General features: G+C 48.4%; 1 protein-coding gene across 9 annotated transcripts in view; it reads left to right on the forward strand.

Annotated features, from left to right (window-relative positions):
- The window catches only part of Whrn (whirlin), an 82,755-nt gene that overhangs the window by 46,554 nt on the left and 10,331 nt on the right, over positions 1–25,870 (forward strand). For 2 of the 9 annotated variants that reach the window (XM_027400274.2, XM_027400275.2), the window contains exons 4-8: positions 14,241–14,443; positions 15,650–15,686; positions 16,705–16,917; positions 17,557–17,766; positions 20,687–20,719. In XM_027400274.2, coding sequence (XP_027256075.1) covers positions 14,241–14,443; positions 15,650–15,686; positions 16,705–16,917; positions 17,557–17,766; positions 20,687–20,719 — 696 coding nt within the window. Of the gene's footprint in view, positions 1–14,240; positions 14,444–15,649; positions 15,687–16,704; positions 16,918–17,556; positions 17,792–20,686; positions 21,568–23,938; positions 24,895–25,870 lie in introns of those variants that run through there. The other 7 variants (XM_027400276.2, XM_027400278.2, XM_035439848.1 and 4 more) reach the window with 6 other exon arrangements.

A 25,870-nucleotide genomic window follows, 5' to 3' on the forward strand; every position in this document is an offset into this window, starting at 1 on the left:
GATGGTAATATGTTTTCTGCCCTCCGAGAATGGGTTTCTGCAGTAAGCCAGATCAAGCTGAATTGAAAAAGTATAAAACAGGTGTATTAAGCAAAGCAACACCCCATGGGTTCACTGATCTCAGAGAAGGCCAGAGAAATCACTCACCCAAGCCAGGACAGCAAAGTTGTTTAGATTGTAGGCTAAGGGTGATGATGTGTCCACCACAAGATGACTGTGCCCAAGTATGGCGGAAAGTTGAGCACCTACTTAGGCAGGGACTTGGGCAACTGCCAGGAATGCTGAACTGGGCTTTTTGACACCTTTCCTTTGTTCTGAGACTCTGAGCAGGCAGGGTTGAGCAGAGGGGAGTGAGAAGAAACGGGGCTTCCTGTACCATGGAGGGGCAATCCAGAGGCTCCAAAATGTATAACCCTATTTTAGAACACAAGTCTGTTTTCCAGTTGCAGAAATAATCTTGCTCATTGTAGAGAAGAGAAAACATGTCCTAACCAGGTCTGCAGAGAATTGCTTGCTCTCCTACCTGTCTACACTGCCCCACCCTACCCCCATTCCAGCCACGGCAAGCCAGGACAGCCCATGCTGAGTCCTGAACCATCTCAATGGTAGATAGCACACCAGCCTCCATTAAAGATGAGACCCAGAGAGGTCAACACTTGCTCAAGGTCACACAAGGAAGTGGTGGCACTACTCTGGTATCTGACCACCTGGCTGAGAACCCCACATAGGTGCAACAGAAGTAATAAGCGCCCTTTGTCAATACTCTGCTGTGCCCTTTGCCTGTCCCTGCCTTCAGCACACCAGCAGCCAGTCCTGATTCCTGCCTGTCTTGCTTTAAGGTTTGGGACCTGGGAGGGCACTGTCAGTACAGACTGCAATGGTTAAAGCCTGGTGGAAACAGCAGGAGGGATGGCAGTGTGAGGGCGGATGAGTCTTTTGACTTTTTCAGGTGTACAGCCATCTCCAGCATTTGGAGAGGGCTGTTTGTGCCAGCTACAGTCCTTTAGCTCTGTGAGGAGGAGGCACTGATGTTATCCCTACTTTACAGATGGGGAACTGAAGCACAGACAGGTTAAACAACTTGCCCAAGGTCACACAGCCAAAAGATTGATGGAGGAGCTGGGATTGAAAGGGATAAGATCCAGTCCTGAAAATCATGTTCCCATCCCTTCCCTCTCATGCCCTTCTAACTAATGGTTTTCAGCATGCAAGGAAGGACAAGAGACAGGGCTTTCCATTGCAGGTGGCTGAGTTATGAGTCCCTAAGCATGTGCAGTGTCTGTGGTGTCTCTGTTTCACGCTTCCCTGTGAGATGTGTCTACTCAGTCTCTGGTCTCCCCAGGGACATTACTTGCATCTTCATGACTAAGATAGACTATGATAGAAAAGTGACCTTGTCCTCTCCTGGCAGGCTGTGCCCCTCCAGGTGCCTCTTCTGAGTCATGTCCTCTGTCCTCAGGCAGCCCTAGGAGGAGGGCCTAATGACCCTGGCCTCATTTTATCAGATCCAGCAGCTTGCCCTGAGCCTATTTCAAACCCATGAGTGGGCTAGCCGGGGCAGGCTCCAGAGGCTCTGCCCACAGGAAACCTGCTCCAAAGGGAAAGTCTCCTGGTCACCTTTTCATTGTTTGAGCAGGGCTTTGGCCTGTTTCTCTGAATCCAGACCCACTCCCAATGACAGCAGGTGGTCTGTCAGCACACTGACATTTGTTATCAGTGTGGGTGTCCTAACCCTGTATCCCTGTGGTCCTACAAGGAAGAATGCTGGATTGTCACTTAGCCTCAGTTCAGTGCCAGCCCTCTGCAGAATGGAGACCTGAGGCAGAGATGGTAGTGTCTGCTGTGTCTGCCATGTCTGCAAGGGCAGAGCATGCCTCAAGTTTTTTGGTTTCATTCTTGTTTGTAAAGGTAAGGGCTTGTGCTGACTAGGCAGGCCTCTGTCTACTGACCATGTAACTATGAATGACCTTAAACTTCTGACATTCCTCTACAGCACCCAGTTTATGTTGTTCTGGTAACTGCACCACGGCCTTGTGGAAGTGCCTTTTCCCCTGAGCTGTATCCCCAGCACACTGGTCCCATCTACCTAATACTGTGGCAGTGACACAGTATTGTCACTTGAAGGGGACAAGCATTTAAACTCAGATGCCACTCTGTGGAAATAGAGGTTCTGCTTGGAAATTGCTTCTGGTTGAGTTAGTTATAGAAAGAGGAATAAATGGCTTAGGAGTCTAGAGAGGTGTCATATCCTTAGTGTAATACTTGGAGCACCTGAATGAAAATGAGGACATGACTGCTCCTAGGTGTGGCTGAGGAGAAGGATTTCATTCTCCATTTGAGGGAGAGGACAGCCAGAGGCATCTGGAAGAGTCCAGACTGAATAGGGCTAGGAGAGGAGAAAGGGGGAGAATGAGAGAGAAAAGAGGAGAGGGCAAACAGACCAAGAGATATTCCTTGTCCCAGGTTTCTTTGGGACCTGACAGCCGCATATCTATTATGCAAAGGCCTTGTCCTTGCCACTTTCCCAACATTGACTTCACTAATCCCACAGCAAGCATGAGGTAAGGGGCCTCATCCCTTGTCTACTAATGTGAAGCTTATCTCTAAGTTCACTGACTTACCCAAGGCCACACAGCTAAGACATTGCTCAAACACAGGCAGGATGACTGAGAGTCATTCTCAGGAGAGCCCTTCAGTGCCCCATAAGGAAGCCCACTGTGGTCGCACACAGAAAGTGTCTGTGTGGCTGGGCCCTGTGGGATGAGCAAATACTTGCCAGCCATCTTCATGCCCAGTGCCTAGACAGGAGCTGCAGAACCAACCTTGTGCTCAGTGTGGTATAGATAGTGGTCAAATGTGGAGTTGGAACTCACAAGCAGAGAGATGGAAGGAGAGATTAATGGAGGAACTACACTAACCTGGCACTTAACCAGCCTCCAAAACTGAAGGATAAATGTCCATTGTTTAGGCCACTCTGTCTATAGTGTGTCCATCAGCCTGAGTTGGCTCAGACACAATGCAGAGGTGTGTGTAATATATATCACAGGTAATATATATCACAGGTATATAGCAACATATAAACAAATGACAAAGCAGCCCTTAAGAACATGAAAACACATTCAACTTCACTCATAATAAGAAAATTGCACAGTAAAACTATACCAAGATATAATTTTATAGCCCATCACACTGGAGAAAGATTGAACAGGTGACAGTACTTGTCAGAGCTGGCAAAACAAGCAGACTCTCACATACTCTACTGAGAATTCAGGATGGAATATCTTAGAAGCTCCTTTCTAGAAATTTCTCATGAAAACACATCCAAAAGAAAATACGTAAGCACATGCCCCTCATTGTGGCAGCATTTGCACTTGCAAAAATAAGGAAAACAAACTAAATATTCATACAGAGAAGAATAGCCAAATAAACCACAGTACAGAACTAGGTAGCTATAAAACAAACAAAAAATGACAAGAGGTCACTGTGCATAAACACAAATGATTTCCTAAATAGCACATTAACGGACCCAAGTGCAAAAGGATACTACTTATGGTGCACTACCTTCTACACAAGAAATAAAGAGTGGTCTGCAAGAAGGTGCAGCAGGTAAAACACACACACACACACACACACACACACACACACACACACGCACGCACACGCACGCACGCACGCACGCACGTACGCACGCACACACTTAAAGCATAATAAAGATAGTAGACTTCCTGCTTTGCTCACTGCCCTGATAGTATATTAAGTGAATGTCCATGCTCTTAGGAGATACAGAAGAAAATATACAGAAGCATTTGTGTATACAGCATCGTGAAATGTATGATCCTTTGGAGTTCTTTACAGTGTCGTGTGTGTGTGTGTGTGTGTGTGTGTGTGTGTGTGTGTGTGTGTGTGTGTGTGTGTGTGTGTGTGTGTACTCGCCTGTGTATGTATGTGGAAACCAGACGTCAATGTCAGTGTCTTCTTGGATTGTTCTCCTTACTTTTAGACAAGAGTCTCACTGAACGTGGAGCACGCCATTTCTGTTGATGGTTAGACAGTGAGTCCCTGGGATTCTCCTCTCTCTGCCTCCCAGTTCTGGGATTACAGACTCACTTGATACATTAAAGTTTTCTGTGGCTATGATTCATGTCCCCATGCTTGTGCTGAAAACACTTTGCTTGCTGAGCCATCCACGTGTTCTTTGGCAAGTTGCCTCCAAGTGAGATGCCATCTGCAAAGCACCTGGAGCCCTGTTCACTCCTCACTGATGCCCAAAGAAAATCTTTCTTCTAAAGTTGCCTTGGTCATGGTGTCTTATCACAGCAACAGAAAAGACAGACTGAGAGCCAAAACAAGCCCTCTACCCTGCTTCTTGTCAGGTATTTGGTCACAGTGATTAGAAACATCACTGACACAGGTATGAGCCGGGGGTAGGGGATATTGGAGACATTCAATTGGTAGTATTCACTGGTCATTTTCTCTTGACTTTATGTAGTCTTTTCCAATGCCTAAGTTGTCATTTTTCCCACTAATTGATCCTAGTCCTTTTGTTGAAACCAAGTTCTAGTTAGAAAATGCCTCTTTATGTCCAAGAGACAGAATAACTTACCTTTTGCCCATGAAATGCTTTCTTGTTTTGTTTTTCAGTAAAGAGTACTCAATCCAGGAACCTGTGCATACAAGTTTCTAAGCTACAGCCTCCAGTCCTGAAATATTTACAAATGCTTTTTTCCCCAATAGTCCTGGCATGTGCTCCTTGGTATGAAATAGTGTATCTTTTTTTATATACTACTATGATCCCGGTGCTGTGCATTATAAAGTCTGCCTTTGTCACAATGATTTGTAACACACCAGTGTCACATCTGCAGTTCCAGCTGTCCCTAGTATGTCTCCAGTAAGTCCCACTGCCTGTCTCCTCCCAATCAGGGTCCCCCTGAGGCAACAACAGACATTGCCCCTTGCTGCCCTTTCATTTCTGCAGCAGGATCTTCAGAACCAGTCTTGCATTTTAATTTTTCTATAATTTTTTATTTATTTTTTAGATCTAAAGATAAAAGCTGCCCGTCCTGGAAGCATGGGCTTGTAATTCCACCTACTCTGGAGGCTGAGGCAGGGATGGGGGAGGGTGTGAGGGATGGGAGATCTCAAAGTCAATTCCAGCGTGGCCTACATAGTGAATTCAAGGCCAAGGCCAGCCTGGGCAACTTAGTGAGACTATATTCCCAGAGGAAGAGTACTTGCCTAGGATGCATGGGTTCCTGGGTTCAATGCTTAGTACTTAAAAAAAAGGTAATTAATTTATTTCATTTAAAAATAATAAATGTATTATTATTTATACTTTTAAATTATTTCTGACTAATACAATCTTTTTTATTTTTTTGGTTTTCTTTTTTGTGTGTGTGTATGTGTGTGTGTGTGTGTTTTCGAGACAGAATTTCTCTGTGTGGCCCTGGCCATCCTGGAACTCTCTCTGTAGACCAGGCTGGCTTCAAACTCACAGAGATCCACCTCTGACTCTCGAATGCTGCTATTAAAGGTGTGTGCCACCACCGCCTGGCTAATTATTTTTATAAACTAATACATTTATTTTGAGATCTATTTGAGATTTACAGAAAATTTGAGCCTATAGTAGAGTTCACATGCAGTGCCCCTTCTCTACCTGTTCATGGAGTTTCCCCTCCATTTTTTTTTGTTGTTTGTTTGTTTGTTTGTTTTGTTTTGTTTTTTCCTATTGTGTGTGTTTCACTTTATTTTTGTGATACTGGAAGTACAGCCCAGAGCCTCTTGCATGGGAGGCCATGGAGCTTCCCTGAAGCTCTATCAGCAACCTTGAGTATTAGTGTGTAAGAGACACACGTTATAGTTAATGAGCCAGTGTGGTTTACATTATCGGCAGGAGCTTGTCATTTACATTCATGCTCACGATTCTGTGGGTTTTATTAGGCGAATAATGCCAATATCACAGTGTCATCAAGCGTAGGTTCACCTCCCTAAAAACCTCCATGTTCCACCTACCCTCCTTCCCCATTAGTCCCTCCCTCTCCCAGCTCCCGAGCCCCTCTGATCATCTCACTATGAATATTTCTGTCTGTCTCCCTCTTCCTGTCTGTCCACCGAGTCACAGAGTTGGAAGAGCACACCGTAGAGCCTTTTCAGATCAGTCTTTTCCTCTGCCACATTATTTTCTAACGTATTTATTGAGACACAACATCATGCATCCCTGTGAGGGGCCAGCACAGCAGTTGCACCTGCGTCCACCACCTGCCGGTACCAGCCTGAGGAAATGACAGTTTCATTTGCTCAGATGTGCTGGGGACCTTGACTACTCCTCTCTTTGCTGCTGTGGACTAAGGACTGTTGTAAGCAATAGGTACGGTGCTACGATTCTGCAGTAAACACTGAAGGCCCTTCAAGTATGATTTTATTTTTCCACATGAACTTTTATGTTAACTCCTGACAAATTCTGGCTACAGTTTTACTAGGCTGCCATTGCAAAGAGTAAGCCAAGAGCTGCAACTGGCCAGTGCCCAACCCTCCAGTATAGGGGTTGTCTCTGCTTCTGCCCTTAGAAATCATTTCTTTTGATATGGAATAGCTTCAAGTCTATTTCATATGGTACTATACACTTCTTGTCTGATCTTAAGGATTTGTCTCTGCTGCAATTACAGATGGGATTCCCCTCCTATTGTATCTTCTGACTGTTCACTGTTTGTTAAGGCTGTGGACTTGAACTCAAGAACTGAGAGGTCCACTGAGAATCCTAATGAGAGTCAGTAGGCCACATCTGGGCCAGCTGCCCCAGTAGACTGAAGTCCAGGGGCTTGGCTACCAGCCTCCCACCTGCTACTCCAGATCTTTCCCTTCCTTCCTTCCTTCCTTCCTTCCTTCCTTCCTTCCTTCCTTCCTTCCTTCCTCATTCCATCCATGTGTGTGGAATGCAGGCATACACATGCCTGTGTATGTGGAGTCCAGATGATAAATGAAGATCAGAGAACAATTTTTGGGAGTCTCCCACTTTGTTTTGAGGGAAAGTCTCTCTTGTTTCTTCTACTGTGGTGTGTACTTTAGGCTACCTGGCCAGAGGTCTTCAAAGGAATTCTTGTCTCTCCATCTCCGTCTTCTGTTAGGAGTATTGAGATTACAAGTGCACACCATCACATCCAGTTTCTTACATAGGTTCTAGGGCTTGAGCTCAAGTTGGCAGGCTTGGACAGTGAGCACTTTTACCCATTTTTACCCATCTCCCTAGCCCTCCAGTTTCCTTTCTCATAATGAGAGCTCTGTGCTTTCAGCAAAAACAAACTTAAGATTTGTCTTTCTACCTCTTTGCCATCCATGTGATTGAAAATTCAGCTGCTCTCCCTTGCTTCATTCACTCTGTGGAGCTGGGCTTCAAGTCCCTCTCGCAAGTCGAGGCCTGTTGATGGTTATTTTTTATGCTTACTCTTTTACTCTTTGGGGAGCCCGCCACCCAGGTCCCAAATAAATCATACATGGAGGCTTATTCTTATTTATTTATGCCCTGGCCTTAGCTTTCTTACTCTGTGTCTTGCTTGAAGCTGGGTGGCTGGCTCCTGATATCCTCCTCTCCTTGTTCTATCTTGCTTCTTCCCAGATTTCTCCTCCTATTTATTCTCTCTACCTGGTAGCCCTGCCTATCCTTCTTCTTGTCTTCCTGTTGGCCATTCAGCTGTTAATCAGACCATCAGGTGTTTTAGACAAGTAAAGTAACACGGCTCCACAGAGTTAAACAAATGAAACAGAAGAGAATGCAACATATCTTTGCATCACTAAACAAATATTCCACAGCACAAACACATGTAAGACATCTTAAACTAATATTCCACAACACAGGCCTTGTCAAACCTAACATTTACCTGACAGGAAAATGTCCCGTGCTTGTCTTCAGGAGCCCAAGGCTAATGTCTGTCTCTCATTTCTCAGTTCACTTAACTTCGCATTAGTTCATCCCAGGGCTCTGTTGAGCATTTTCTGGGTGGTACCATTCCAGAGGATCAGGACACTGGCTTTGAATTCTGCCATCCAGTGTAGTCAGACAATGACAGGCACTAGGAAGATATCGATGACTCTTGTCTGGGAAACAGTGCAATTTGAACAGGTGGGCTCCAGGTGAAGAATATAGGTCTGAGTGTTTGGGACAGAGCAACAGCATGTGTAGCCTTGAGGAGAGAAAGTTTTATGTGTTAACAAACAGAGAGCTAGCACATAGAGTTCCACTGGGGGTGGGGGGAACATGGTAGGGAATTGTGGAATGGAATACCAGCCATGGTCCCTTTGGAGTCAGGAAAGGTTGGCACCTAGAATCCACAGTATGGGGCAGGGTTAAGGAGGGAGTGACACTATCAGTTTTTGCTTCTTTCTGACACATAAGGACAGTATTACAGGTGGGTTAGGTTGGAGCACAGCGGGGGGGCTGCTTTGGAGACACTGTGACTGGATCTAGACTGAAACTGGTGCCTTGAGGACTCCAGAGTCCTGTGGGGAAAAAAAAAAGACCCTGATAATGCAGCCAGTGGGTGGGAAAGGGGGGGGGGCAGACTTACAGGAAGACACTGGAGAAGGGCTTAGTTAGAAGAGCTCAGTTTATTAAGGTAGCCATAACAGGTGGTCAAAGAAATGGAGATTCTGTACTGGGAAACTGGCTTTCATTTTACTTAATTTTAATTAATTGTAAATGCTGGGATGAACTAGGAGAGGAGTAGAGGGGGGGAAGCTATTTGGATTATAGTATATGAGAAAAGAATCTATCTGTGCTTAATAAAAGTGGGAATTTTTCAAAAATGTACATGCAGCAGTTACTCTTAGAACATTTTGTTGTGGTGTTCCCATCTAGTGTGATGAGGATAGATGTCCCCAAGTCATCAGAGCTGAAATGTTAAATGGCCTGATGTTCCACTGGGGTAGGAGCAGGAGGTCATCCATCTGGGGTCGTCCTCCTCTGCCGCTGGCATGCTGGGCATCCTTGGGCAAGTGGTTTTACCTTTCTTATCTCCACTACTCTCATCTATAAAACAGGAAACCTTATCTAATATTTATCTACCTTGGGTGGTGGGTTTAAGGTCAGAGCTAAATGAAGTAGGTGATTGGCCTAAGCCAGGCACTCAGAGGGTCCCTGTGAGTTATTCTCCCTCCATCTGACCCTTGGTGAGCTCCCCCCTGGAAAGTACCCAGGAATGACTACAAGGACCTAGCTCTGACCTTGATCCAGTCTGACCTCAGGTTTCCCATGTTGACCTGAAGCCTTGGATCAGGCCCTCCCTCCCGGTGGAAACTACAGATCTGCCATGGCTGCAAGAGGGGAGCAGGTGCCACAAGCTGGAATTGAGCCTGAATGGGCTATGCCGTACCGCCCACTGCCTTTTCTGTAGGTTCTGCCCAGGCAGGATCCGAGTTTGTAGAGTCCTTACTCCCACTCCAGCTACACACTGACCTCAATCTTTCATTGTTGTTTCTTTAAATACGGGCAAGGTTTGCCTGCTTCTGAACTGTTGTGAAAAACTAATGTTGTCTCATTAAAACTGCATTGTTCACTTGTAGTGAAAGGGGAGGGCAGGGTGGGGGAACCATTAAACTTTTATACCTGACATGGAAAACTATTAAAGATTCATAATTGCAATAAAACTCCTTAATAGAATGGGGATGCTAACTGTGGTGACACTGTGATCAGCAGGGCCTCACTTAGGGCCCCAAAGTCTGCTTCAATGGGTCCTTGGAGTTTGGTAGAGTCCTAGAGGGTTCCATGAAACCTTTCAGTTCTGTGGAGCCCTGGGAAGGATGAGGGGCTGGAATGAGGAAGCCCTTGGTTCCTTTCCCGGCATGTCCCAATACGACCAAAGCCCCCCAACCCCCTTCTCTCTGCTCAGCATGGGGATGGAGTTCTCGGCAAACTTCTTTCCTGACAACCTTTGCTAAGGGATCTCAGAGCCACTGCCACCCACCCCAGACTCTCTTTTCTCAAGCCCTGTCACCAACATAAATAGAGTCCCTGCATGTTGTGAAGCCCAGGATGAAAGCAGGGTATGAGGTGAAGCACGGCAGGCTGGTTTGTTTGTTTCCTTGTGATGGTGCCTTGTTGGTAGTGCAGCCTGAAACCTGTGATGCCCCTGCCTGAGCTCCGAGGTACAGGTTTCATGTGTGCTTCACTGAATCCATCATGTCTTTTCTTTTCTCCCTTTCTCTTTTTTGGAATTTCTAGTAAAAAGCTTTATGAGATGATTATCATTTAGAAAGCCTTTGAGAACATTATTTACACTTATGACCATTTTTCACAGTTTGAAAAAAATTCAAGTTGTTGATGACCGTTCTTCTATTGGAGCCCCTCCCTACACAGACACACAAGAAAACCCCAATGTGGCTTCTGGTTAATTAAAAGCTGGTGAATCCATAAAGGAGGCTGTGTGTGTGTGTGTGTGTGTGTGTGTGTGTGTGTGTGTGTGTAGATAGACTAGAAACATTCTCAACAGAGGCCCCTCCTAGTGTGTGTTTTCTTAAAGGAGGGGTCAATCGAGGGACAGTGCAGGCTGGAGGGACAAGGCCACATCTCCAGTCTTGTCACATTCACTTCTGGGCGGAAGCTGAGATGTCTGTAAATTGAGATGGCAATTTTCAGGGTGGTCAGTGCCGGGAGGTGGTCAGCTGATGCTGGAAGCAGAAGAGGTGGGCATGGTGGGCGGGACTCTGAGGGATAGAATGGCAGGATGTAGTTGGTGAGTGATGAGGGCGTCGGCACAAGCAGGAGTCTTCAGAAATACAGCTAACACATGTTGAGTGCTGACTGTACGTAGGCAGCCTCCTGTGCTCTCTGTATGTCCATCCTGTGTTTGTTGAGCACCTAATATGTGTGTTTGAAGTATAGGAGACACGGTGTAGGCATGCTAACTCACTCGAGAGTAGTAACTGATATTTTCTGGGTTTTCCAGAGGACGTAACTGGGTAATGAGGTAACTCAAAGCACAGTGGGTAAATAGCAGAATCTGGAATTGGGCCCAGACTCCGGGGTTCCCTTCAGAAAAACTATGTTCCCTATGGTCTGTGACACAGCAGTCTAGGTGGGCCAGTTACCAGAGTGTTGTTCTCATTTTGAGGGTAGAGGCTTAGAATCATGAAAATGTTCTTCCCAGGTCTCTTAGAGGCTGCATGAGCCACCCTGCTTCCTCTGAGGGCTGCTTCCCTGGTGTTCCTGTGTGGGCCCCACATTGTAGGGTGTAGATCCTGCCTCCTGGTGGCCAAGTGGCAGTGCCCTGTCCAAGGTAGTTTTCAGCTTAGCCCTTGGAGGAAGAGGCCAAAAAGGGATGAGGGAATCAGGCTCACAGACATCCATCTGGATGACCTGTGTCCTACTCTGACACCCTGCTATTCTCCAGTTGGATGGCAGGGAAACCCTGTCACCTCAGTCTCCTCCCACAGGGACAGGCTTATTCAGCAGGCCCGAGGGAGCAGTGCTCAGACAGTCAACCTGGGATTCCAACACACAGATATCCAGGGTGTAGTTGAAGCATGAACTGTGCTGGACCCCTCACAGGCTCATACTGTAGAAATGGTAGGCTCTGAATATAAGCTAGGGGGCAGGCTAACACTCAGAACCACAATAGCCTGGTCCCTGTAGGGGATTTGTAACCTCTCTTGGACCTAAGCAGTGAGCACCAGGGGGCCCATGGCCACAGGCGTTTCACATAAGTGAAGAGTGCACTGGGAGGACTTGAATGATGGCCCTGGATATTGGGGGTATGCATCCATCATTCTAAGCATTTGACACTTATCTGAAGCTTCCATTTAACAAGGTGACCTGTGTTTCATCTGACTTCTGGTCCAGTCTCACAGGCCTGTGAATGAGCTTATTCTTTACTGGCCGTCCCCTGGTGGGATCCAGAGCCCAGCTCTCAGAAGCATGCCTGGACACAGCTGCTCTCCCAGACACAGTGCCTTTAATTAAACTGTGGGCTGTAATAAAGTGAGTGGGAAGGAAGATTAAAAGTTGAAGCTGCGGAGGGACACTTAGGAAAACAAAACATGGAATATAAGAGGTACAGCCTTAGCCATGGCTCCCGTGGCAGAGACTCCAGAACAGTGCCATGATATCCTACATCCAGGGGTGCTGCCTGACAGGCTCCATGCAAGTGACCATGGAGAGAGGTCATTTTCCCCTTTATGCACAGGAAGGCTAGTGCATGAGCAGCTCTTCTGTGCTGGGCTTCAGAGTAGACCAAGAGAGGTGGGCCAAGGTAGAACTCACAAAACTCAAACCATCAGGAGAAAGCTACATTTACTGAGCACTTGGTGGCAACGCCCTAAGGCAGTGTTGGGTCTTTATTGGGAGCCCGTGGGCTCTCTACAGTCTCAGATGCTCAGGGAAGCCAGTGGCGAGGGAGTGGGTCTTGTCATTATGGGTGGTGTCAGTGTTTGGTGGTGTATAGAGACAGGCCCAGATAGCTAGACGTTTGGAGGACAATCCTGGGCCAAGACCCCAGTTCATATTCATCCAAGGAAAGTGGGGCACAAAACCTACTGGGAGGGAGGCATGTTGTGGGGTTATGTCATGGCATGGGAATAGCAGGAACAGGACTTGAACCCGATTCTGATGGTCTCTGAAGCCCTTAACCTAACATGTTTATCATCTCCTATGTGACGACTGTGGTCATTTGTATATAAACCCACAGAGATAAAATGTTGAGTCAGGAGCCACCAGATGAGCAGGTGAGGACCCAGGAGAGAGGTCACCACCCAGGAGGAATGAGACTTGCTGGAGAGCTAGCTGGAGAAATACAGGCAGAGTTGGCAGTTCGGTCAGAGTCAAGGTCTGGCTGATGTAGGCAGAGCTAAGGAAGGTGGCTTTGGGATAGGCTGGGTTGGAAACCAAGCCATGTGGTCCCTTAGGAGCAACAGGCTGCAGTAATAGAAAGCAAATGGGCCTTGGGCCAGATTGACCCAGGTTTTGCACCATGTAGTTCCCCTCAGTGAGGGTGAGCATCCTGTTGCCTAACTTTTCCTAGGGAGAAACAAACAAATTTTTCTTTTCCCTAGATAAGGCATCACTGCCAAACCAAAGAGATAGTGCCTCCCAGGTCTAGTTTAGTGAACCAGTGAGCTCACTGAAATTACTTACAGTAGCATAAATGACTCTGAGGCAGCCACATCAACAAAAAGCGCACCCCCACAAGCAGCTCAGGCTGTATGACGGTCTGACTCCCTCACTACTGATAATGCAGGCTCAGAAGGAGAATAGCCCGAAGGTGGGCTGGCTACCCTTTGGGTTACAGCAGCCTGGTGTTGTCCCATTCCTGGGCTTGGGAACCTTCTGGGAGTGAAGCTAACCACTGAGTCCCCACCCTCCAGGGTGGTCTAGTGCTCCCCATTGCACACTGAAGCATCATCCTCCTGATTCTTCTGGTTTTGTTTCCGATTTGCTCGTATTGGAAAGCTAGCAGTTTTGTTTCTGTCTTATTATCTTTTCATTTTAAACATGCTTGTTTGACTGTTGTTTTATATTATGAAATAAAGCTGTCTGTTTGTCATAAACTGTCACTGAGCAGTATGTGCTCCTTCAGTGGGGGGCTGGGTATCTCGGTTATTGTGGTTTTTATTTTCTGAGGGTTTTTTCCTTTAATAAATTAAAGTGGTGCTGACATTCTAAAGTGACAAAAGAATGTGAACTGGGGACAGAGAGGTGGCTCGATGATGAAGAGGACTTGTTGCTCTTGCCCACAACCCAGGTTCAGTTCCCAGCTCTCATGTGTTGGCTCACAACCACCTGCAACTCCAGTTCTAGAGGATTCCAACCTCTCTTCTGGCCTCTGTAGGCACCAGGCACACATGCATGCAGTGCATTCATTTATATACGTAAATCTTTAAAAAAATAACATGCGCTAGATAAGAAATCTCAACAGTATAGAATCAGATATGGAAACAGCAGGTGTCTGCCTTCACTCCCCTCACCTCATCCCCCAGTGAGTTCATGTGACTCTTGTCTCTGAGCTGGCTTGCTTCTGATGGGGGACTTTGGGGAAGTCATAGTTGGCTTACCCTCAGAGCTGTCACTAGATAGGAAGTTTCCTTTCTAGTGACAGGAGCAAGGCTCAGGACTGACATTGGGAAAAAATTGTCATTTCCTTCTTACGCGACCCTCAAGCATCCATATAGCCTCTCTAAACCCCAATGACCTCATTTCAGTCTGGGGAGAGGAAAGCTGGGACGAGGGCAGCCCATGTGATGGTGTTGGGTCTTGGCAGGTTGGGGACCAGATTCTGGAGGTGAATGGGCGGAGCTTTCTCAGCATCTTGCATGACGAGGCGGTGAAGCTGCTCAAGTCATCCCGGCACCTCATCCTGACAGTGAAGGACGTTGGAAGGCTGCCCCACGCTCGTACCACCGTGGACCAGACGAAGTGGATTGCCAGTTCCCGGATTGGGGAAAACGCCTCCAGCTCAGCAGGGTCTGGCCTCAGGCACAGGGTTCAGGGACCCTTGGGTGACTTCTGAGAATCAATGTTCCTCTCATCTTCTGCCACATGACACAACTCAGCCCGGTGTCCCCACCCCGAGATCCATTCCACTCATGGGCATGAGCATGGGCTCTTTCCTTTCCTGTCCTAGCCTCAGTGTCCCCAGGGAAAGCTAAAATACAGGATTTAGAGCCCCTAGTCTCTGCCATCAGGCAAATCACTTAATTATCTCTGGGTGCCTAGTGTTGCAACTCAGTGCAGGCTCTGTCATCCCATACTGCCAGAGAGGACACCAGGAGGTGCTTGGAATGAAAGTCTCAGAAGCCAAAAACCAGGCATAGTGGCTGGTTGGCTGTATGTCTGCTAGCAATGTAACACCTGTCACCTATGGTCCCCAACAGACATCTCCACCTGGTGGCTGGTGACTCCTAGTCAGACACCCCCAACAGTGTCTTATCTTTCTCCCTTATTCACTTCCTTTCTCCTGCATAGTGTTACATGTCTTTAAAAGAAAAATAATAATTTCCAACATATTTTTAAAATCAGATTTCCTGTTTAAAAACTGGATTTCTGGTTATTTCTTAAAATTTAAACTCTTGCAGCATAAGCCTACATTTTCTCATAAAACATATGAGCTAGAGCTGAGGTGTCCCTGCACGTTGCCCCTAGGGGCTTCCAGTCCTGTTTCTCCACCGTCCCAGGGGGTGAGTGGATAATCTGGATCACCTGCCAGAGTCCTTTCATGCTCGCACACCTGTGATTCCCAACTGCCCCTTGTTCCCATGTCAACCAGAGAACTCTGGGTCCCATCAGGGCAGAAAGCACTCGGGAGGCTACCTTATATGATGGGGCAATGCTGAAGGCTAAAAGCCACCTATAGCTCTCAGGGGTTACCTGTCCTTCAACAGCTCCTAAGCAGTGGCCATGATGCATGAGTGTGTGTTTTCTCACACTTTCACTCTGTTTTGGGATGGGAAGAATGTTTTTGAGATAGGGTCACATACCCTAGACTGGCTTGGAGTTTGCTCTGTAGCTCAGGCTAGTCTTCATCTTCAGATCTTCCCATGTGCTAAGATCATAGGCATGTGCCACCATGCCAGATACAAAGCCTGGCTTTCCGGCTCCAGCTCTGCCTTCTCCCTCTGTACCCCATTCCATGTGCTAATATGTGCTGAAAGGGCTTGTTTCTCTCCATAGGTTTCCAGGGGACCTCACAGAAGAAGGGACAAACAAGGTACATCTCTTCATCTGCGGGACATCGTCAGTGTCTTCTTCCTCTCCCCTCAGTTCAAGGCAGAGTATGCACAGGGGCTTACACACTGTAGGGAGCTTCAGACAGGCTGCCCAGCTGTCCTGATGTGTGCTGGCTTCCAGCCACTGTGTTCTTTAGAGATAAGGGCAGTAAACAGAAATCACGGGGTCCCTGCCCTTGGGGTTGGGAATGGGGGGGGGACGGTCACAGCCAGTGGAAGACTCACAAATAAAGCCAGTGCAAGCATTCAAACAAATATCTAATGAGAAAACACTCTGGGAACCATCAAGGCAAAGTGCATTGGGAAAGAGTAAGAAATGAGTCACTAAATCTAGATGACACTGAGCAAAGGGAGAAGGCAGAGCTGAACCATTAAGGCTAGAGCATGATCCAGGGCCCTGGGGCAGACTAGGTATGCATTAGTGGGAGACTAGAAGAAGAGAGTGAGTGGGGGGTTAGGAACAGAGTTACAGGCAGGCTAACTTGTGCTCACAGGCTTTGGGGCCATGGAACAAGGTGGGGGCAGTGAGCATTGTGTCAGCAGAGGCCACCACAAGAAGTATGTGTTTCCAAGATCATTTTAGACACTCTTAGCAGGGTGACAGTGTGGGCCAGGGAACCTGAGGAGAGACTGTGTGGTATCAACTGGTCAGTGATGTTGGTGTAATTTGGAATGAGTTGGGGATATAGATCTGAATTATAGTTTAGAAATGCAGGGACTCTTATCACCACAGCAAAGCCCAGAGCATCTATAGTGTGAATGGATAGACACAAGGAAACACAAGAGCTAAATATGAAAGTGCCCCCATGAATGCTTTGTGGCCAGAGATGACCACACAGTGCCATCACCCCAGGGCTGAGTGGAGAGTTCCTATGTATGTGGAGTTAGATCATCAAACAACGTCAGAAGCCACAGCGTCCCACTGTAGTGTTGCTGCTGGCTCTCCCAGGTCCTCTGGCTCCCAAGCAGCCTAGACTTCCCTGTCCTTCTGTCTTTCAGCCAGGATTTTACAAAGGCCCAGCTGGCTCCCAGGTGACCCTGAGCAGCCTGGGGAATCAGACACGTGCACTTCTGGATGACCAAGCCCGGCACCTGCTGACGGAGCAGGAGCGTGCCACCATGATGTACTACCTGGACCAGTACCGTGGTGGTGCCATCTCTGTGGAGGCCCTGGTCATGGCACTGTTTGAATTGCTCAATACACACGCCAAGGTGACCTGTGCCTTCTGCCCCTGCCATGTCAACAAAGACCTCACAGCTCAACTGAACCCTGGGTAGACACAGGGGACCGAGGCAGCCTCATCCTTAAAACTCAGACTTATGGGGACAGGGACAGAGTTCAGTGACCATTATCACAGAATATTCCTAACAAACAGGGTCCAGGGTGATGGAGAGGGCCTAACTAGTTTGAGAAGCCTGCTTAGGTGGAAGTCTGTGGGTCAGAAACTGCTGAAAGGAAGAAGTAACTACATCTGGTGGGAGGATGTAAATTCAGGCAGGCAAGAGGAAATACTGTTTGCAGGCAAACAGGATTGAGAGGGCATTCTGGATAGAAAGGATGGCCAAACACTTTGTGGCATGAATATGGTAGTGTTCTGGGACTTTGTTACCTGTGTGTGCTGAGAAGGAAGAGTGACAGAGAAGGAGGAGTCAGGCAATACTAGGCCTGCTGTTTGAGTAAAGATATTTGGATGCTCCCCTGAGAACACTGGAGAGCCACAGAAGGCTAAGGAGGGGAAAGCAGGCTTGCATGCAACCAGCTCACTTGAGAATAAAGGTACCAGTCTCACCTGCTGGTGGAGTTTTCCACAGAGTGTCTGAGCATCCTCTTTGTCCTACCCTCCCCTGCAGTTCTCTCTTCTGTCTGAGGTGAGGAGCACCATCTCTCCCCAAGACCTGGAACGCTTTGACCACCTGGTGCTGAGGCGGGAGATAGAGTCCATGAAGGCGCGGCAGCCCCCAGGTCCTGGTGCTGGAGACACCTACTCCATGGTATCCTACAGTGACACGGGCTCATCCACAGGCAGCCATGGCACCTCCACAACTGTCAGCTCAGCCAGGGTGAGCTGCCCCTGCCCTATCCCTGGTGAGAAGGTCAGGGGTGCAGTTAAGATGTTAACCTTCCCTCACCCAGCCTCGGTTCCTCGTCTGTATAAGAGCCTGGCTATTGAGGGATACCTAGTGTGTGCTGGACATGGGGACAGGGGAAAGAAAGATATGCTTTCTGGGGTTCTCAGTCTGGGGATCCTAAGGAAAAGGTTTTTTTAAGGGACACTTAGGGGCCAATAAGATGCATTGGAGTGTAAAGGTGCTTGCTACCAAACCAATTGAGTCCCTTGGACTCATATGGTGGAAAAGAGAGTGCTAACTCCTGCAGGTTGTCCTCTGATTCCCACATGTACACCACCTGATGCCCTGTTTTGACCTCTGAAGACTCCTGTGCACAACACACACACACACACACACACACACACACACACACACACACACACACACACACGGTAAAAATATGATAAAAATTTAAAGAATAACTAGACAAATCAAAAGCTATTTATGTGCAGTTCACAGGAAGATCAAATGGGGAAGGCATGGTGCTCAGGTCAGGATTGACACAGTAGTGATCATGGTGGTTTGGGCTATGGTTCTGGGTTTTACAATAGGCCACCTGTTGTGTGTGGAGCCCCAAGCCTGGCTTGGTTTTCCTGCCAACTCAGCAGCTCCTAGTACAACACCTAAATGATCCTGTAATGTGATTCTACTCCCAGGATTCTCAAGGGCAAATGCCTTGGGTTTTGTTTGCTTTGGGTTTTTGTTTGTTTGTTTTTGTTTAGTCTATTTTGTTTTTTTCTTTTGTTTTGAAACATATACAGCCCTGGCTAGCCTGGAACTTGCTATGTAACTAGGCTGGCCTCAAACTTGCAGAGATCTACTCTGCCTCCTGAATGCTGAGAGTAGACTGTACTACCACACCGAACAACAAATGCCTTGTTGCTTTTTTCTTTTTTTCATTTACTTTTTTTTTACATTCCAATCCAGTTCCTCCTCCCTCCTCTCCTCCTGCTCCCCCCATTGCCCACCACCTCCCATCTGCTCACCTAAGATTGGGTAAGGCCTCCCCTAGGAAGTCTACTAAATCTGTCCCATCATCTTGTTGAAAATGCCTTGTTTCTTATCTTAGGGGACAGCCAGGTATCCTATGGGGGGAGAGTCAGGTGGGTGGGCTGGAGGCCCAGAGCTGGTATTGTCATCTTTGAGACGGGATTGACATAATGGTGACTCTGAAGCCAGAACTCAGTAAGTTCAGTGGCAGGCTGGCCTTAAGGAGGGATGAGCTACCTAGTGGCTCTCTGGTGACCCCCACAGAGAACAGCCTTCACTCCTACAGATTTTGACTCTTCACATGGCTTTTCTTTAAAACTGGAGCTCTGGAGTCTGGAGCTCCATCTCTTTCATCTTCAAGGGTCCTTGTCTTTTCCTGAGGTGACCCCAGAGACTGCCATGCCTGCCCTCCAGGGCTATGGATATGCCAGCAACTGTTTTTCAAGTCTCCAGAAGGACAGGTCATTTGGGCAAGACTGAGGCCCTGCACCCATGCTGCTAAGTTTGCTCCAACCACAGGCTTGAAGCACCTCACAATGAGGTCGTTTCAGGCTTTGGGCCCTGGTCTGCACTCTACTTTTCACTGAGTCTGATTCTTTTGACCTTGGCCTTAAGATGTCCACGTGGAGCTCCAAGAGCCACTAAGCACAGCTCTAAAACCCAGGGGATTACATACAAGCCGAATGCAGCTCTTGGATAGTCAGGACCAGAGTGCCCTAGTGAGAGTGTCTTCTGGTCTAGGAGGCAGGAAATCTGGGTTTAAGTTCTAGTGTCCTTGTGCCTCAGTTTCCCCATGCATCAGTTGTGTAAGATCCTGCTAGCTCTGGTTACAGTAACCTCAGTTCCTGAGAACACAGCTGGCTACAGGACAAGAGGAGCCAAGAGGCCATTGTGCCTGAGTAGAGCTCTGTAGAGAGTAGCAATGACCTTCCCATCCCTGAGAAGTCTTTCCTCTGGTTAGCTGAGAACAGCACCAGCAAGGCCTCAATGTGCATGGCACACCCTGGGACAGCAGATCGCACATCAAGAGTGGCTGTGCACAAGCAGCTTCGGAGCAGATGGAGACTACCCCAAAGTCCCTTTGCATAGTTCCTAAAATGGGGACCACTCAGAATCCGTGACCAATCAGGGTGCCCAGGAATGTCAGAACAGAACATACACACTTCAGGCAGAGAGGAGAGCTCCTGGAGTGGAGCTAAGAGAGGCTTGCAGGTAGGGAAGTCCCCTTACCTCTCTATGCCTCAGTTTCCTCTCTTGTTGGGGAATTGTTATGCTAAGTCCCCAACTTGTAAGGAGAACAGAAAAAGAAAACCATCTTGGGTACTGGAATGTGGAATGTGGCCACATTGCTCACTCGGGCAAATGACGCTTTGCCTTTTCCTGCTGCCCTTCCTGCTTGGGCAACCCCCTTAGAGATGTGCTCACTGGGCCTGATGTACCCAAAGGCTTTGGAAGACACTGGGCTGAGAACTGCTGCCCCTCCCTTTGCCAGGGACTCTCAGGCACCATTTGAAGCTGCTTTCTAGGTATACAGCTGGTCTCTGAGGGCCTAGCCTGCTGGATCAAATTCTCCAGGCAGATTCCCTCTGAATCACTGCCTGTCCTCAGCAGGTGTGACCTGGGACAAACTGCTCCCTTCCAGCCTGCTTTTCCCATCTGTGACTGGAAATGCTGGAGACCCCTGAGAAGGATAGGGTTAGCTCCCCAGAGCAGCAGGGCCTTCCAGCTTTGTCTGAGGGTGTGTGTGTGTGTGTGTGTGTGTGTGTGTGTGTGTGTGTGTGTGTGTGTGTGTGTTGGGGGTGACTATGCTGAAGCCTCTTGATCCCCTGACATTCATTCCATATATTTTTCTTTTTGCCTTTTGCCCATCTACCCTCCCTAGGAGCGGCTGCTGTGGCTTATAGACCTGATGGAGGTACCGTCCTTCTGCAGAGGTGGGGGGCTGGGAGTCCCTTAGGCAGGACAGAGGTGGGGGCCAAGCCCTTCCTGCCACCCCTGACCTCTGCATTTGTCTCATCTGGGGGGGGGGACCCGGTATTCTTGCTCTCAGTCTGTCTTCTGGTCACCACCTCACGTGGCCTCGGGCTCTGAAGAATGACCTCTATGAAAATCCTGAGATGTCTATTCGAATCCTAGCTTAGCCCTTCACTTGCTGTGTGACCTCAAGAAGTAGTTCTGTCTCTCTGAGTTTAATTTTAGGATCTGTTAAAGGAGGGTGAACATTCTGTGCTATGTGGTGGAGAACGTGGCCAGCCTTTGTATGTCATGGCCTCTGCCTGTCCACAGGGTTTTCCTTCCTGTTCCCTGGGACCTGTCCCCATAGCTGGGATGGCAGATCTTACAGGAAGCCTCCCTGACCCCCTTGAGGGAGTGACTTTCAGCTCTTGCCTCACTGTACTTTTGTGAACAAGAGAGGTGTGATCAGTTACCCCTACATGATCACCAGTGGTTGAGGAAAGTGACTGTATCTTGGGTCACTGCGATGTCCATGGAGTTTAGCACACAACTCAGCCAGTGTAAATTGTATTTCCTATTAATACTGTTAATAACAGTGTGGACACTTGTGGGGTGTTTTCTAAGCCCTGGCCCCAACATTTCTCAAACATGTGGCCCTCCTGTTACAGAGAAGCTCAGAGAGGGGGAGCAGCTTACCCCAGGTCACACAGCTTGCTGGACCGGGTCCCTGGCCTGCTTGCCTCTGTGTGGTGTTGTGAACTCCGTCCTCTGACCCTGGTTCTTCTGAAAGTTGTTTGCTGGGCATCACCTTGCAGGCAGCCTGTCTGTTTTTTCCCTGCCTCCTCCTCCTTTCTGTTAATCTTTATGGGGTGCATGCCATGTGCTGTGTGCATCCCAGGGACTACAGTACAGCAGAACATAATAGAGACACTCTCTTTAGCTAGAATTCAGAGGCCAGCAGGAATGACGGAGGGCACACTGAGTGAGTGGCACATTAAGAGATAAGAGCTAAAGAAAATAGTAAAAGAGGGCGGGGGCCCCTAGAGCCAGGGAAAATTGGCAAGACACACTTGAGGAATGCTGGAAGCAGGTGAGAGACAGAGTCACACCCACATCTGGGCATGATGGGGGAGTTCACAGCAGGAACAGCATATGCAAAGGCCCTGGGGTTGGAACATGCCTCCCACATCCACAAACTGCCTAGGAGGCAAGTGGAGGCCGAGCAGGGTGAGTACAGCAAAGGGCAGGCCACGTGCCAAAGACTGACTGTGAACAAGATGATGCCTCTGACCTGGGAGGATATAGTTTGGCTAGGATTACCCTAATCTCTGATAATTGAGAATCAACAAGGGACACACAGACACATTCCTAGGAAATAGCAAGGACTCTGCGGAGATGGTGCAGTCCGTTGCTAAGAGACACAGTGACGGACTGAGCGGTTGCCCACTCTTCCTGAACATAGCAGCCTCAGACCCTGCACATGCAGGCCACCTGGGGTGAGGGAGAAGGGATACCTCCCCACCTGAAAACATCTCTTTGAGGTTATTCTAGCACCATTTTGTCCCCCCAGTTCCATGTGCCTTTGGGGAAGCTCCTTCCCACTCTTGCTTTAGTCTCCTCATCTCTAAGACCAAGGCAGTCCTCCACGGCTCCTCAGATTCCAAACATACTTTCTGTTGAGAGATGCTGGCTTAGGGTTTTATTACTGTGAAGAGACCCCATAACCACTGCAACGCTTATGAAGGAAAACATTTCACTGGGGATGGCTTACAGTTCAGAGGCCTAGTCCATTGTCATCATGGTGGGAAGCATGGTAGCATGCAGCAGGCTGACATGGCTGGTCCTGGAGAGGTAACTGAGAGTTCTACATCAGGATCAGCAGGCAGCAGGAAAAGAGATGGCACTGGGCCCGGCTTAAGCATCTGAAACCTCAAAATCCTCCCCCTCTATTTTGCCCCCCCCATGATATACTTCCTCCAACAAGGCCACACCTTCTAATAGTGCCACTCCCTATGAGTCCATGGGGACCATCTTCATTCAGACCACCACAGGGGCTAAAAAGTATTCAGGAGGACATGTCCAGGGATGGTGACAGTGTGCCCCAAACTCTGCATCTGAACAAGAGCTATAGCAGACAGAGAAAGATGTGGAAGAGACATTTACCTGCAACCAGGCACTGGGGACTGGACTGCAGCTTCCACTGCAGTGATGCAGAGTAACAAACAGCCTGTGCATCGGTAGAAGACAGCCAAACCCATTCCTTCCCTTTCCTACAGAACTCGAACGTACCTACAACCTCAGAAACACCAGTCTTGTTCTGGCTTCTGAATGAGCTCAAGTCCCCAGTAGCAGGGAGAGTAGTTGGGGACAGGCAGGGACTGCATCCTACCAACAGAAGCCCAGGAGGTGGCACCTTCAGCCACCCACAGGATTGTCTTCCAACATTTGCCTCTCTGTCTCAGGGGAATGCACCTTGTCCTGGTGCCTGGCTGCTGGTGACCTAGAGGCCCAGGCATCCCAGATGGGTTCATTTTCCACTGAACCTAGATTCCCTGGGTCACATGGTAGAGTGATCGATCCCAGGTTACACATGGTCCATTGTGTGGCAACATCTGCTCAGAGCAGAAGCCATCAATCAAGGAAATCCCCTACCTCACCCCACCCATAGACAAATGACATCCTCTTTCAGTTTGTGTACCACTCGACCTGGAGCTTTTTTCCCAGCCTCTAAACAGTACATATTGCTGGCCTGCAGAGTGGGCATGAAATCAGATGCCTGCTAGCATTTGTACATCTTAGTGTGAGCAGGGCCCAGGCTGTGAATCCTGCCAACTGGGCTTGGCTCTCCAGAATCACGGTGGGTCGTCTTGAGCCGGTAGCATAAGCTTTCTGCTCCTGTTTCCACATCTGTGTGTTGGATTGTAAATACCTGGTATCTTTGGTTTGTCCAGGGAAACTGGGTGGACATGTGCAGGGAGCGTGTAAGCTGACCGTGTTACTACTCTAAGGGTTGGACAGAAAAAGATTAGAAGTCAAGGCTGCTGTTGTTCACTCATACCACCCCAGATTTTTCTCCCTGGATTCAAACACCTCCCCTATGTCTGGAGTGGGGCCCTGTGGCTTCCAAGGATGTTGGGATACCCACCTTGAGGTCACACTGTCCTCTTCCTTACCACAGGGAGGCAAGAGAAGCTTCCAGCATTGCTACATCAGCTCCCACTATGGCCTGAGCCTTCCTCCTCTTTGGGGAATGCTGAAGGAGGGATATTCAAGCCACTCTGGATTGAGTGACATCTGCTTGTCATTCGGAGATGGGACAAGGAAGCACAGGGTCTGCTCCCTCCTTTGACTCGGGACTCATCTGTTGGATCTAAAGGCTCCTCTGTTCAGGAGGAAGCCCTTTATTTATTCACTCATTTGTCCAGTCTGCCCCTGCAATGCAATGTTTATTGAGTTAAGCCCTTCCTACCATCCACCCTGCCCACCTAGAGCTCACAAGCCCAGTGGAAGAAGATTTTGATAAAGGGACCTATATAAGGAGTGAGATTGTAGCTAGGTATTGCGAGCATGAGCCAGGCCCTGAGTTCCCTCTGTAGTGCCTTATGCCAACAATCTACTAATTCAATGCCTGGGGGGAATAGGAGAAGATAGATCCAGGCCTGATGACGAGGACATCACAAAGAAATGGTCAAACTAAGATCTGGAGTTTGGAACCACTCAGGCACTAAATGAGGCAAGACAGTTTAGAAGCTTTGGCTTAAGCTGAGGGACACATGAAGAGCAATGTTGGGGGTGCAGAGGGCCAGGGAAGTGGTGAGCACTGTGTAGGTCCCTGGTGAGCTGACATCCCATGCCAAGTTAGCTTGATCTTTTGTGCTGTGACAAATTATCTGGCATAACTTAGGAGGAGGCGACTTATTTTGCCTCATGATTCTAGAGGGTTCAGCCCATCTTTGTTCAGGCCCGTGCCTGTGCGCAGAGCCTCATAGTGGCCAGAACATGTAAAGGGGAAGCTGTTCACATGTTGGAGGAGGGGGCAGGAAGCAGAGAAGGAGGTACAGGAAGAAGCTAGGATAAGACAGACTCCCAGTGACATAACATCCCCCAACTAGGCCCTACTTCCTCTTTCATCATGTCCCAATTATATGTGAATACATCAAGGAATAAATCCACTGATTAGCTCACAGCCCTCAGGATCCCATCATCTTCCCAAAGCTCATCAGCTGGCCACCAAGTCCTCATGAGGCTGTGGGAGACATTTCATATTCACACTCACAATTGACAGTGCCCCATGCCAGGAAGCTGCCCACCCCACCATAATCCCAGGGTATGTCCCTCCACTGAAAAGAATATCACTTCATCCTAGCAGTCTCAAAACCATCCCGTCCCCAGAGGCACTCCAGGGGCTTTCGTTCCCTCAACCCGTCTGAATGGTTCCCTCCTTCTCGGGAGCATCTGTCACACCGAAGCATTTACAGAACACCTGCCTCCCCATGTGAGGACTTGGGGTGCTGGGAGCTGTTTTCATCAAATGTAGCCACATCCATGAGCTCAGCTTCTCTCTCAATATAGCTGAGCTCTGCTGTCCCAAGAAGGTGCCTTCTAGCTGACAAATGGAGAAGCCGGGCAGTGTGCTAGCTTGTAGAGTTCTTCACTGCCTGAGCCCTGGGTCCCTTTGGAGGCTGATGGAGCCCTGCCTCCTTTCTCAGAAGAGCAGCATTAACTGTTTAGGAGTTTAGAACAGAGGATGGCAAAGCATCCAATTGTGTGATGATGTGCAGCTCTCAAAACAATGGGAGCACAATGCGATGGTGCTGCTTGCTTTTTGCTGGTAAGGGGAAGGAACTCGGATGGAACTACTGTAGTTTGAGGACAGCATGGGTACTCAGAGGTGCTGTTGACATCTGAGTGACAGGAAAGATCCCTGGTGATAGTGGCTGCCTTTGCTCCTGATGGAAGGAGGCTCTAAGCCAGGCTCTCTGACCCTCTCTAGAGCCCTGATTCCCCTTCAACATTTGTCCTAAGGGCTCCTCCTGACCTGACGTTTGTGGATCATGCTTCCTTTCCATGGTGTGTCATCCTTTCCCCAGAACAAGGGAGGGAGACTCAG

This window comes from Cricetulus griseus, chromosome 2 (assembly GCF_003668045.3).
Source record: "Cricetulus griseus strain 17A/GY chromosome 2, alternate assembly CriGri-PICRH-1.0, whole genome shotgun sequence".
NCBI classification, from domain to species: domain Eukaryota; kingdom Metazoa; phylum Chordata; class Mammalia; order Rodentia; family Cricetidae; genus Cricetulus; species Cricetulus griseus.